Source organism: Sphaerodactylus townsendi, linkage group LG02 (assembly GCF_021028975.2).
Source record: "Sphaerodactylus townsendi isolate TG3544 linkage group LG02, MPM_Stown_v2.3, whole genome shotgun sequence".
NCBI lineage: Eukaryota > Metazoa > Chordata > Lepidosauria > Squamata > Sphaerodactylidae > Sphaerodactylus > Sphaerodactylus townsendi.
In genome coordinates this window covers 25,200,561-25,214,015 of record NC_059426.1, presented here as the reverse complement: position 1 = coordinate 25,214,015, position 13,455 = coordinate 25,200,561, and the positions used below count along the sequence as shown (strand labels likewise).

General features: G+C 42.7%; 1 protein-coding gene across 1 annotated transcript in view; it reads right to left on the bottom strand.

Moving 5' to 3' along the window:
- TTN (titin) overlaps nt 1-13,455 on the bottom strand; it is a 371,903-nt gene that overhangs the window by 74,439 nt on the left and 284,009 nt on the right. Inside the window, 14 exon segments of the mRNA XM_048484469.1 lie at nt 80-3,046; nt 3,161-3,454; nt 3,593-3,892; nt 5,276-5,557; nt 5,646-5,954; nt 6,064-6,366; nt 6,472-6,771; nt 8,684-8,965; nt 9,067-9,369; nt 9,458-9,760; nt 10,300-10,581; nt 10,673-10,823; nt 12,333-12,481; nt 12,586-12,900. Coding sequence (XP_048340426.1) covers nt 80-3,046; nt 3,161-3,454; nt 3,593-3,892; nt 5,276-5,557; nt 5,646-5,954; nt 6,064-6,366; nt 6,472-6,771; nt 8,684-8,965; nt 9,067-9,369; nt 9,458-9,760; nt 10,300-10,581; nt 10,673-10,823; nt 12,333-12,481; nt 12,586-12,900 — 6,540 coding nt within the window.

The window sequence follows — 13,455 nt, the reverse complement described above, 5'->3', positions numbered from 1 at the left end:
AAGAAGAGAAGTCAGTTTCCCAGAGAACGAGTGAAAAATCTGTTAAAATAAAATCCAGCAATATATGAAAGGTCATTACCTATTGGGTCCTTTGCTATAGCTGGTTTGGATGGGAAGCTCGGGTCACCGATTCCAATTTCATTTTCTGCCTTGACACGGAATTGATATTCATGCCCTGGAATTAGATTTGGAACTTTCTTGCGCCTTTCTGGGATTGCCGTTTTGGTAACAGGAACCCATCTTAATGACCGTTTCTCTTTCTTCTCCAATATATATCCTGTGATTGATTTGCCACCATCATGTTCTGGTGGATTCCAAACCACAGTCATCTCTTCTTTGCTGACTCTTGTGATTTCTGGGGGATCAGGACGACCAGGTCTACTGTATTTTGTTTTTGCTATAATTGGCTTCGTTTCTGTTGGTGGGCCAGTGCCCATCTTATTCTCTGCCCGAATTCTGAATATATATTCATTGCCTTCTATGAGGTGTGTTACATGTACGTAGGTCATAAGCACAGAGGAAGAATAGGTAGTCCAAATCATACGCTTGCTTTCACATTTTTCTACGATGTAGTTCTGAATTTCACAACCACCATCATCTTCAGGTGGGTCCCAGTTGACTGTACACCGGTCACTCGAAATATCAGAGACTTTCAAATTTCTTACAGCTCCTGGTTTGTCCAAAACGTTTACAGTAGCATAAGCTACAAAGCTACCAACTGGATTTGTAGCAGTTATAACATATTTGCCCCCATCACTGCGCCGAGATTTTGTGAGCATGAATTTAGATGAGTCTGAAGTTGTTTCAACTTTGACCCTTGGGGACTTGGTTAGATCTGCAGCATCTTTGTCCTTTGCCCAAAGTACTTCTGGTTGTGGCTTGCCTCTAAGTCCTGCTTCAAGTTTAACTGATTCACCAGCTTTCACAGTGATTACTCCACTGAATTTGAGGTCAAGCACTGGTTTCTGAAGTTCTTCTTTAACAACAACTTCACTTGTCTTCACCCAGTTACTTTCGCCTCCTTCGTTCTTGGTTTGAACTCTGAACTGATACACTTTATTTTCAACACATTTGTCGACCATGTAGTGTGTTTCCTTAATGCTACCTTTGTGCACCCTTTCCCACTCGTCTGCATCCTTGAGTTTTTTCTCAACATGGTAAGTCAAGTTGGGGCTTCCGCCGTCATAGTCTGGCCTTCTCCATTTCAGATACACAAATGTCTTTCCCGTTTCTGCAATGTGAAGATTTTCAGGCTCGCCTGGCCTGTCCACAGGATTAATGGCGAGAATTGGAGTTTTGGTCTCGACAACTGGGCCTGGACCTACTTTGTTTTCTGCACAAACTCGGAAGAAGTACTCATGATTTTCCACGAGATGTGCCTTGACCAATCGCTTAGTAAGGTCTGAAGAAACGATCGACCAGCCTCTCTGATTTGGCTGACGATACTCTACTATGTAATTTGTAATTTCTGAGCCACCGTTATCTTCGGGGTTCTCCCAAGCAACCATGCAAGAATCTTTAGTGACGTAGCTTACCTTCAGATTCTGGCAAGGCCCTGGCCTATCCAGTACATTAACAATGGCTGATGCTTGGGCATGCCCACTGCTGTTCTTGGCTGCAATAAGGTACTTGCCATGGTCTGTCCTCAACGCTGCTTTCACTTGCAACTCTATATGAGGGAATTCATGAATGATTTCAATACGCTTGTCTTTTGTTAACACTTTGCCGTCTCTAGACCATGTTATATCGGGGTCGGGTCTGCCTTTTACTTTACCAACAATCCTTGCCGTTTGGCCGACCCGGACTGTAATTACATCACGGCAGACCAAATCCAGTTCTAGTTCCGGTGGGGAGAGAATGTCCTTGGCAATGACCGTTTCTGGCAATTCTCTGGGTTCTCCCTCTCCTACAATATTGGCAGCTTTAATACGGAATCTATATTCGTTTCCTTCAATTAAGCCGGGTACAGTAAAGGCACAATGTCTGATGAGTTCATCTTTATTGATCCTATTCCATGGTCCAGCTCCACCTTTCTGGCATTCCACAACGTATCCCAGAATAGGGCTGCCACCATCTTTGAGCGGCTTTGTCCATACGAGTTCAGCAGTTTCTCTGCTCTTATCTTTCAGCTTTGGATTAATGGGAGGCCCAGGAGGAGTGATAGGTCGTGTTGCTTTGACTGGGTCAGAAACCGGAGATGGTTTGCTAAGGCCGGCAATGTTTTCGGCAAAAACACGGAACTCGTATGTGTTGCCCTCAAAGAGGCCTGTCGCTCTGAACTTCAGATCAAGCACTGGCGATTTGTTGACACGTATCCACTTGCCTGACAATTCACGACGTTCGAGAATGTAGCCACTGATTGGACTGCCACCGTCAGATTTTGGGATAGACCAAGTGACCGTTGCAGCATTTTCTGAAATATCGTGAACTGATGGTTTGCCAGGTGGAGATGGCGGATCAATCATATGCTTAGCAATTGCAGGCTTCGAATCAAGAGGGGCGCCAATGCCTACCTTGTTTTCTGCACGAACGCGGAAAATATATTCACAGCCTTTCTGTAGTCGCGGGATTTTAATTCTAGTTTGACTCAGTCCTGAACTGACCACTCCCCAAGTTTCCTTCTTGGACTCTCGTTTCTCAACAATGTAGTTCATCACAGGACTTCCACCATCATCTTTAGGAGGTCGCCAAGCTATGACCATGTGTTCTGGAGTTACTTCTAGAATATCAATTGGTCCAGTTGGAGGTCCAGGAACATCCAAAACAGTTAGATGAAGAGGGACAGTTTTGCTTCCAACTATATTAGATACTGTGAGCAAATATTCTCCAGTGTCTTTTCTTGTGCAGCTTTTAATAGTCAGGACGGTCGAGTAACTATCTGTATCTATCTTGAAATTGCCTTCTGATTTAATTTCATTATCATCAGTTACCCATTTCGCTGTGGGGACAGGTATACCTCTCATGATGGCTGGAAGTCTTACTGTGCTGCCAGCTTTAACAACAAGGCCTTCTATAAGCTTAACGTCCAGTTCAACGGATGGAGGTACTGTAATAAGAACACACACATATACATAGGTATTACCATCACAACAAGTAAAATTCACAACAAGTAAAATTAAGCTAAATACCCAAAGAATGTAAAATCTAGTGAACAAGATACCTAGCTTTTCTTGGCACTCTATTGGAATGGTTGTGTCTGGAAGGCTGAGTCCCACGATATTTTGAGCTTTCACACGGAATTTGTAAATCTTTCCTTGCTTTAGACCAGTGACAATGCACTCTGGTACAGTGACTGTTTTGAACTTGGTCCATTCATCTGCACCTTCTTCTTGGAACTCCACCAAGAACCCAGTAATTTCAGCACCACCATCACGATCGGGCCAGTTCCACGCAAGAGAAACTTCCGTCTTGTCGACATCTACAGGATGCAAGTTCTTTGGTGGACCAGGAGGATCTTAAAAAGAAAGATTAAAATAGGGTTATGTCTTTAGCATCTGTTTCCATACACTCATGCATACTGCACAAATAAACACTACCCTAAATTTTTACAAAACTTGTCTTAAAACAGAATAATAAATTGAAAAGCACTTACGAAGTGGATCTAGAGCCTTAATTGGCTTGACGGTTTCAACATAGGTACTCCGTCCATACTGGTTCTCAGCAGCAACCCGGAAGAGGTACTGAGTGCCTTCCATAAGATGCTTAGCTAACAGACTATGCTTCTTAGAGGACGATGATATTGGTACCCATTTGGGAGAAGCAACATCCTTCTTTTCCACAACATAGTTAGTAATGACAGAGCCGCCGTTGTCCTCTGGTTCCTTCCATGTCAGATAGCAAGAATCCCTTCTAACTTCACTGACTTCTAGATTCCTGGGTGGCCCTGGCTTATCTAAAAAAAGATTAAATTAATACAAAATAAGTATTTGGAACACTGGAACATTTACTTAGTGTATTAATATCCTTAGTTAAAAAAATGCTTGCTATTTACTTTCCTTCCAATTTCACGATATGTTTATTAGTTGCAGAGAAGATAGGTAGATCCTTACTACATTTTTTGCTGGCAGAAGACACCTCCACCTCAAAGACTTCCCCCTTCAATGGCAAATCCCCTGCTTCACCCCCATGTTGTTCACCCACCCTAGAGCACAACTTATGGGGACACCGCAGACTACAGAGACAGGATGAAAGGTTATGTGAGCGCACAGTGAGTGCACAGTGAGTGAGTGAGTGCACAGAAAGGAAATTTCTGTCAGTGGCACTGCATTCACATGAAGTAAGTACCTAAACCAGTGTTTTCCAACCTTTTCGACGTCACGGTGCCCTTGACCTCACTCTTCATATTTCATGGTACCCCTGCCATCCCCCCCACCTTCCCCTCCCAGTTCCCCTGCTTGCCACCCCTTCACCTTCCCCTCCGAAGCACGGGAGTGGAAGGTGGGGATGGGTGGGAAGTGGCTGCTGACCTTGTGGCAGGCCCTGCCCCCTGGGTCAGCTCCTTGCTGGTGCCGGTGGGAGACATTGCAAATGTGAGGGAGGCTGGTAGCATTGCCACGGTACACCTGGGACATGCTCACGGCACCCCAGGGTACCACGGAACCCTGGTTGGGAATCACTGACCTAAACTGTAACTTCGTACTATTTTCTAGATTAACTTGGAAAATAAAACTTGTCTCAATTATATATATATATTTTAAACTGTGCATCACCTCACTTCTTCTTTCCCTGATTTCAAAACATAATTGTAACACTAATCTTAAAATGAAGCCGGCAGTCTATTTCCCAGCAGTCTGGAGGTATGCCCCAAAATCTGGATTATTATTTTTATTTAACGTTTTATTTAACTTCAATAACCAGGAAAAACATATTTCTATTTTTGAAAACTTGGATATATAACACCTCAAGTTTGACAGAATTGTGGTATAAAGGGAATTCCACAAGTGTTAAATGAAGAGGTTAATACCGGTACTTCCGTAAAGAGGATCCAAAAATTGGAGAGTGCTATCCCCAATCAGGAAGTTTTTAAGAAGTTTTCATCAAAATTCTTATGCTGGGGCTTTAACGGTACTGCAACATTATCTATTTATAACTGAGTATCTATTTTCTATTAATAGCAGCATTAGATATTTATCGTATTTAAAATATTTATATGCCTGTCTTTCCCTTCAGCATCTCAAGACCTGAGGTGGGTCTTTCATCTCTTAAACCCTGAAACATTCTTTAAAATAATAAAATGCACATTAAATAAAGGTGTTAAAACAGTGCATTGAATTACCTAGCACAAGAACTTTTACTGAAACTGTCTTTGAACCAACTGGATTCTCCACAGTCAGAGAGTAAATGCCTCCATCTTCATGGGCAGCATTACGAATTTCCAGTTTACTGCCAACTCCTGTAACCTCAATATCAGCTTTTGTTGAAATCTCCTTATCGTCTTTCTTCCAGGTCACTTTTGGGAATGGGATTCCTTTAATTACAGCACTGAGTCTCAATGTAGTTCCAGCTTTTATATGTTGATCTCGTACCATGTTAGCATCCAGGATTAATTCAGGAGGCTCTGAAAAAAAAAAGGATTTCAGTTTCAGAAAACATGTGCATTTTGGTATCTTAAAGTGACGTACACAAGGACATCATAGTCTACCTACCAAGCCTGTCCTTTACTTCCACTGGATCACGGACATAAGCTGGCTCTGATTCTCCGGCTGCATTAACTGCCATGACTCTGAATTTATATTTGGTGCCTTCAGTGAGGCCAGTGACGTTGTACTTTGTGTCAGGACAGGAGTCAGCTGTATGATTGGCTTTTTTCCACTCTTCGTCTCCCTCCTTTTGGTACTCAACAAGATAGCCTAAAATCTTGCCGTTTCCATCATGTCGTGGTGGTTGCCAAGACAATTCAACTGAACTTTTGGTTTTATCCACTGCTTCGGGGTTAATTGGTGGACTGGGTTTAACTATAGGAGAAAAAAGATTAAATGAGGTATAACACATCTGCCAAATATAATAATGATCTAAAATATTATGAATAATACAATGACATAAGAATCTGTTTTGCTACTGTACCGATTGGATCTCTAGCGAAGATCGGTTTGGATGGTGGGCTAGGATCACCAATACCGATTTCGTTTTCTGCTGAAACTCGGAATTCATATTCACATCCTTCGAGAAGGTCTGTTACCCTGAACTGAGTATCTGGGTAGATGCAATCTTTGGTGACTCTGCCCCATCGATTAGACATTGTTTCTTTCTTTTCAAGGATGTAAGAAGTTATTGGTTTCCCTCCATCTCGAGGCCTGTTCCAGGAAACTAAGGCAGAATCTTTGGTAATACCCTTAACGGTAGGTTGTTCTGGTGCATCAGGAACACCTGCAGAAATAACGTTTTAAAATTTAAAATCCTTTTCTTAAAAAAAAAAAAAAAGCAAGCAAGCAAACATAAATCAATCAAATAATGAGCAAGTAAGTGACGTACTGAATCGATCCTTGGCTTTCATTTCATCTGATTCTAGAGGATCACTTATGCCATATGTATTTTCAGCAAAAATTCGGACAACATAGTCTCTTCCTTCAAGTAATTTAGGAACCTTGCATGTAGTCTTGACGGTGGCTGATGTTACAGGCATCCAGAGATCTCTATGGGCATCTTTCTTCTCAATGATGTAATTTGTGATTGGACTGCCACCATCATCCAAGGGAGGTTTCCAGGAGATAATAAAATGATCTTTATGTACTTCATCAAAAATAACTGGGCCCACAGGGGGTTGAGGACGATCTGTTCACAAATAATACAAATGCTTTATTTGCAATGCTGATTCAAACAACAATGTACAAATTTAACAGATATTAAGTTTATTATCAGAAGAGCAACATATAAATGTATCACTCTTTTTTGCCTGTGATTAATTTTTCCACAAATTAAACGCAGATATAATCAGTTGTCCTGGGTAGCTGGGTTATAGCAATTCTGTTTGCAATTGGGGAATTATAATTGATGACTACGAATCTCGATCCACAAACTACTATACTTAAGGTGAAGTGCTTATGCTTCTCAAGCGCAGCATTTACCGTATATATATGCATAGGATTATCGATATACAGTCTTTCCAGAGCAGTATACAATAGCTACGGATGTGCCTTGAGAAATTTTTAAAAACAAATTAAGAACACTATTATTCCAAAGTATCTGAACAATGAAGAGTCAGTGAGATGAATCTCTATATGAATCCTCCCAATGGACTGAGAAGAAACCCCGTCCAGAGAGAGGATGAGTTCTTCTGAGAGCAGGTAGCTCTTTTGTATATCCCAAGAGTAATCATCTTCAGGTTTAAACCTGAAGTTGTGTCTCCAGTTTAAATTCAGAAGGACACATGGCTCTCAGTACAATCTAAAGCACAGTTAAGCACTCCAAGCCCAGTTACTTCAGTGGAAGTCTGAAATTCTGTTTTGGGTTGTTCCATCAAACTACCCAAAGTTAAAGAAACACTTATTCAGAGCAGCATTCCTACACTGCTGAAAGAAAAGTTAATTCTGGTAAAACATTTTCATACATAAACTGAATGGACAAGATCCAAAGTATCATGAACAGAATGAAGCTAAGAAAGAGGTTTCTTTCGCCTGTTTTATCACTTCCACTGTAGCCCCTTTGAGAATCCCAAATCATGCTCCTGAGGGTCAAGGTGCCCTCACGAACTGCGCGGGTGCTGAAGTAGCAGTCTACAGCTGGAAGGGGAATCAGTAAAAAAATTCTCCTCTGTCTCCAAAAGGAAGTGTCATTAGTCACATTAGGTTACCTCCCCCAACTCCCACAATTTTTATATAAACTAATTAACAATCAGAAGTCCTGTGGCGCAGAGTGGTATGCTGCAGCACTGTAGTCAAAGCTCTGCTCACAACCTGAGTTCAATCCCAGTGGAAGTTGGTTTCAGGCAGTGGTGGGATGCAGCAGGTTCACACCACTTTGGCAGAACCGGTTGTTAAAATAAGAACATAAGAAGAACATAAGAACTAGCCTGCTGGATCAGACCAGAGTCCATCTAGTCCAGCATTCTGCTACTCGCAGTGGCCCACCAGGTGCCTTTGGGAGCTCACGTGCAGGATGTGAAAGCAATGGCCTGCTGCTGCTGCTCCTGAGCACCTGGTCTGCTAAGGCATTTGCAATCTGAGATCAAGGAGGATCAAGATTGGTAGCCATAGATCGACTTCTCCATAAATCTGTCCACGCCCTTTTTAAAGCTATCCAGGTGAGTGGCCATCACCACCTCCTGTGGCAGCATATTCCAAACACCAATCACACGTTGCGTGAAGAAGTGTTTCCTTCACTTGTGTTTCCAACCAGTTGTTAAATTATTTGAATCCCACCGCCGGAACTGCTTGTTAAATTATTTGAATCCCACCGCTGGTTTCAGGTAGTCAGCTCAAGGTTGAATCAGCCTTCCATCCTTCTGAGGTCAGTAAAATGAGTACCCAGCTTTCTGGGGATGAAGTGTAGGTGACTGGGGAAGGGCAAACCATCCCATAGACATAATCTGCCTTGTAAACATCGCGATGTGACATCACCTCATTGGTTGGTAATGACTTGGCGCCTGCACAGGGGACTACTTATACCTAATCCGTAATACACAATCCTATCATGATCTGTCCATATTAATACAAAGGAAATGTTACAGTATTACAACAATACTTACCAACTACAGTAACTTGGCACAAGCCTTTTCTTGATCCTGAACTGTTTTCTATAGCCACACAATATTTGCCAGAATCTTCACGGGTAGATTTGTACATCCCTAAGCATAAAGTCACCGGTGTCGTCTGGATCTTAATCCGTTTGTCTTCTTTCACTGCAATATCATCTTTCAACCAAATAACCTTCGGTTGGGGTTTGCCCGAGTAACGGCCGGTCAGGCTGAAAGCTTCACCTACACGGACAGTCAGCTTATCTCTGAAATCGAGCTCAAGCGCAGGAGGAGCTAGAAGTATTTTGAAAAGGAAAAGCAGTCAATCAATATTATTTAAAAAGAACGGTAGAGAGTGACGAACGCACATATTTATTTTCGGAACAAAAACATACCAATTTCATCTTTGCACGTGATTGGCTTGGTACAAAACGACGGTTTGCCTTGTCCCACGATATTGCAAGCGCTCACACGGTACTCGTAAGTGTCTCCTTCTTTCAGACTTTCAACTGTATATTTCCGGTCAAGCATTTTCTCTTTTGTCACCCTACTGAATTTCTCTTTTCCGATCAGACGGCTTTCTAAAATGTACATGGTTATATCAGAGCCGCCATTGTACTTAGGTGGATTCCAGGTCAGTGTAACGGACTCTTTAGTTACTTCTTTCACTTGGAGATCTTCAGGTCTCTCTGGCACAGCTGGGAATTAAAAAATACAACATTAATTACATTCTCCTGTACATATTTCTTTTCTTTTGATAATTACTGATGAGCCGAAGTAACTTACTTATTGGATCTCTGATCAAAATCTCACTCGTCGTCTCTACAAATGGGCCCATGCCAATAATATTTTCAGGGGCAATTCGGAAGAAGTAGGCTTTGCCCTCGATCAAACCCTGAACAGTGGCGTTCTGCCTGGTGACCGTATAAGTCACCGGTGTCCAGGCTCTGTGGTCAGTTTCACGTTTTTCAATGATGTAGTTGGTGATAGCTGAGCCACCATCATCTTCAGGAGAAAACCATGTAAGTTTGCAAGAGTCATTGGTTAGGTTTTCAGTCAGGAACGGAACACCAACTGGGCCAGGCACGTCTACAATGGAAAGATAAAGAAAATGTGCATTAAATATTTAAGTTTTCATTCATTCTCTTCCCCCTTCTCATTAGGGTTGCCAGCCCAAAGCTGTCAACAGCGGAAGTCTGGGGGGCGGGGACAAATGTTATGATTATTGTTATTTGCTGCTTATATTGCTTATGTTTATTGATGTTCTTATTATTTCGTAACGTTATACCTATTGATGTTTTGTTGATTGATTATGACCCATGGTGTTTGTTGTTTATATTATTGTTGTTCGCCGCCCTGAGCCCTACAGGGGAGGGTGGGTTATAAATCGAACAATGAAATGACATGAAATGAAATGAACAGTGTCACATTGCTGCCAGGAAAAACCATAGAGTTTGATGTAATTCCTAGATAGGTTTCCGGGTTTTTCCTAGAAGTCATGTTTCTGGGTTTTTCCTAGAAGTCATGTAATGCCTTTGGGTCAATGATTTTTTTGTTTGTTTACGTTTGTCCTGCTGGACAATGCCGGTAATCGTACCTGTCACATATATTTAAATGTCATGGCTTACCTAGCACATCAACAATGATAGTCTTCTTTCTTTCTCCACCTGCGTTTTTAGCCATAAGAGTGTAGATGCCCTGGTGACTTCTTTTGCAGTTCTTTATGACCATGGAAGAACTAATAGCAGTTTCCTCAATCTTAGCCTCTGGCGGGAGAGCTCTTTCGTCTCTACTCCAGGATATGGCTGGAGGTGGCTTTCCTGAGACATAAGCTATGATACGGATCACGCCACCAGCATGAACAACAATTCTGTCTTTCACGTGAGCATCTAGCTGAAGGTCAGGAGCAACTGTGGAAATAAATAATGGCTTTTATGTATAGTTTCCCATTCTTTCACTCACATATACACACACTCTATATATTTTTTGTATGAAGAATACCTATTCTATCTTTCATCTCAATGACTTCAGTAACTTCCCCAGGCTCTCCGATACCAGCAGCATTGACTGCTCTCACTCTAAATCTGTAGAAGCCGCCTTCTTTTAATCCTGCTAAAACAAACTTTGTTCCTCTTATTTCTCTATCTTTCACCTGCAAGAAAAAAAAAAGACACCATGAGTGAAACAATTAAATAACCTATTGGATGGATGTTCTAATGAACTATCACAGAGAAATACAGGCGAATTCAGTGCGAATTCTAGTATGGCATAAGGACCAGCATGGTATGGTAGTTAAAGTGTCAGACTAGGAATCTCCTCTCTGCCATGGAAACTTGCTGGCTGACCTTGGGCCTGTCAAACACTGTGAGGTCCTTTCCGCACGGGCCAATAAACACGAGTTAAGGGTGGGATAAAACCCAGGTTGGGGGGGAACTTCACACGAATCCCACTCCTAATGTGAGTCCGCCACAGGTTTCCCCCCAACCCGTGTTTTACAAGAATTGTGATTTGTGAGATTCTTTTGTTTTAACGCGCCTCGCAGCTGCAGCTGAGCCAACGGCTGCGGCTTTGAGGCGCATTATGCGGTTGAGCTTGGGTCTTTTTTTCACCATTCCGGCTCCCATCTGCGGAACCATGCAGGCACTTCTGGCTTCAGCAAGGCTCTGGGGGAGCATGTCTGCCTGTCTGCATAGCTGCGAATTGGTGGAAGGTAGGTTTAAAAACGAAAGGTGAGCCTCCGTGCAAAGGCGTGCGCCCTGGCTGATGCACTTGCGGTCCACAGGACAGCCAGCCATGCAAACGGTCCAGGACCATGCCAGGTTCGTTAATCTCAGCTGCAACCCGCTCACAATTTGCAGTGCGGAGAGGGCCTCAGTCTCAACCTTGGCAAGTATTTGAATTGGAAACCTCCAAAAAAATACCAGGGCTGTGATGCAGAGGTAGGCAATGGCAAAAGACTTCTGAATATCTCTTGCCTTGAAAACCCGACAGGGCTGCCATGTAAGCCATGACTTGAAGGGGAAAAAAGGTAATGTGAAAGTGAATGAGAGTCGCCAAAATAACAAACAAAATATGAGAGGTGAATCTGCCAGCGTGGTGTAGTAGTTAAGAGCAGGTGCACTCTAATCTGGAGAACCCCACTCTGTCACTTGAGCTGTGAAGGCTTATCAGGTGAACCAGATTAGCTTATGCACTCCAACACATGCCAGCTGGGTGACCTTGGCCTAGTAACAGTTCTTTCAGAGCTATTTCAGCCCCACCCACCTCACAGCCCCTTTGAGTCTCCTTATAGGAGAGAAAGGGGGGGATATAAATCCAAACTCTTCTTCTTCTTCTTGACTTTCATGAAGCTAATTTTATGGGATCAAAGTAGTTGCGTAGCCACTATAGGTTTGTTCACATAATAAAGTGAATACACATACTTCCTGTCTGTATGTACATACATAATTTTGTAAAAAAGAGTAAATACACATTCACTTTATGAATGAATCTGGGGACTAGTACTTGGCTTTTTATTTTTTATTTATTTTATTTTTTATTTATTGATTCGTCTAATTCCAGGGTCTGCAACCTGCGGCTCTCCAGATGTTCATGAACTACAATTCCCATCATCCCCTGCCAGCATGGTGTCAAATTTTTAAAAAGGCTCCGTTTCACCTACCTTCTCCCATTCTTCTTTCCCCTCCTCTTTATATTCAACAATGTAACCAGTGACTTTAGAACCACCATCTTTTGTTGGTGGAATCCATTCTAGATCGACAGATGATTTTGTCCAATCTGTAACTTTTGGAATTGGAGGGCCAGGAGGAGCTGAAAAAACATCACCACAACATCATTTAGACATAAGCATGTTGTTTCCTTTTTTACTTGGATGCTTTCAATTTCTTAAAAAACAAAAAATCTGAAGTATTTACCAATAGGATCTCTAGCAATTATAGGATCAGATGGCATGCTGGGTGGGCCGACACCAGCGGCGTTAATAGCGTACACACGGAACTGATAATCTGAACCTTCGATTAGGCCAGGCACTTTGTAAGAAACTCCCAATGTCATTGGTTTAATGGGATCCCGATTAACCCTTGTCCACCTCTTTGCAGTGGTCTCCTTGCGCTCCAGCCAATAACCAGTTACAGGTGAGCCTCCATCATATTCTGGTTCCTCCCAGTTGACGGTCATTGAGTCATGCAAGACGCTGCTGATTGTTGGCTTGTCACAAATACCAGGAACAGCTAGGAAGAAGGTACATAAAAGTGTAAGGCAAACCACTGAAAGCTACGTTTCCTGTTGTTTGTTTGTCTAAGCCATCCTGCTCTAGTGTGCATTCTCTGAGGACACCTTCACGCATGCAGAATAATGCACTTTCAATCTATTTTCCAGGGCACTTCAGCAACTGTTTGCAAGCGGATCTTCCCATTTCACACAGTAGAATGCCGCCGCAAAGTGAATGGGAAGTGGATTGGGAGTGCACGATTCAGCGTATGTGAAAGCACCCTTAGAAATGTCTCTGCCAGTCTTTCGGTACAATTTTTAACCTGCATCCTAGGTCGTTTCCCCACTTACCTCAACCAAAGTTTTGAGGAGCGCCAGGAATGACGCACGCCGAGGGGGCGCGACAGCGGCAGCGTCGGGGCTGGCTGTGTTATGCGCATCGCCTCTGTAGTGGGAGTGCCGGGGACCCCGATGCATACTTGGGGAGGAGAGTAGCTTGAGCAGCAGCAGAGTAAATGCGGGAAATCTTAGCCCTAAAGTCCCTGCCATGCTTCGGTGCAGATTTTGTGGTGCAG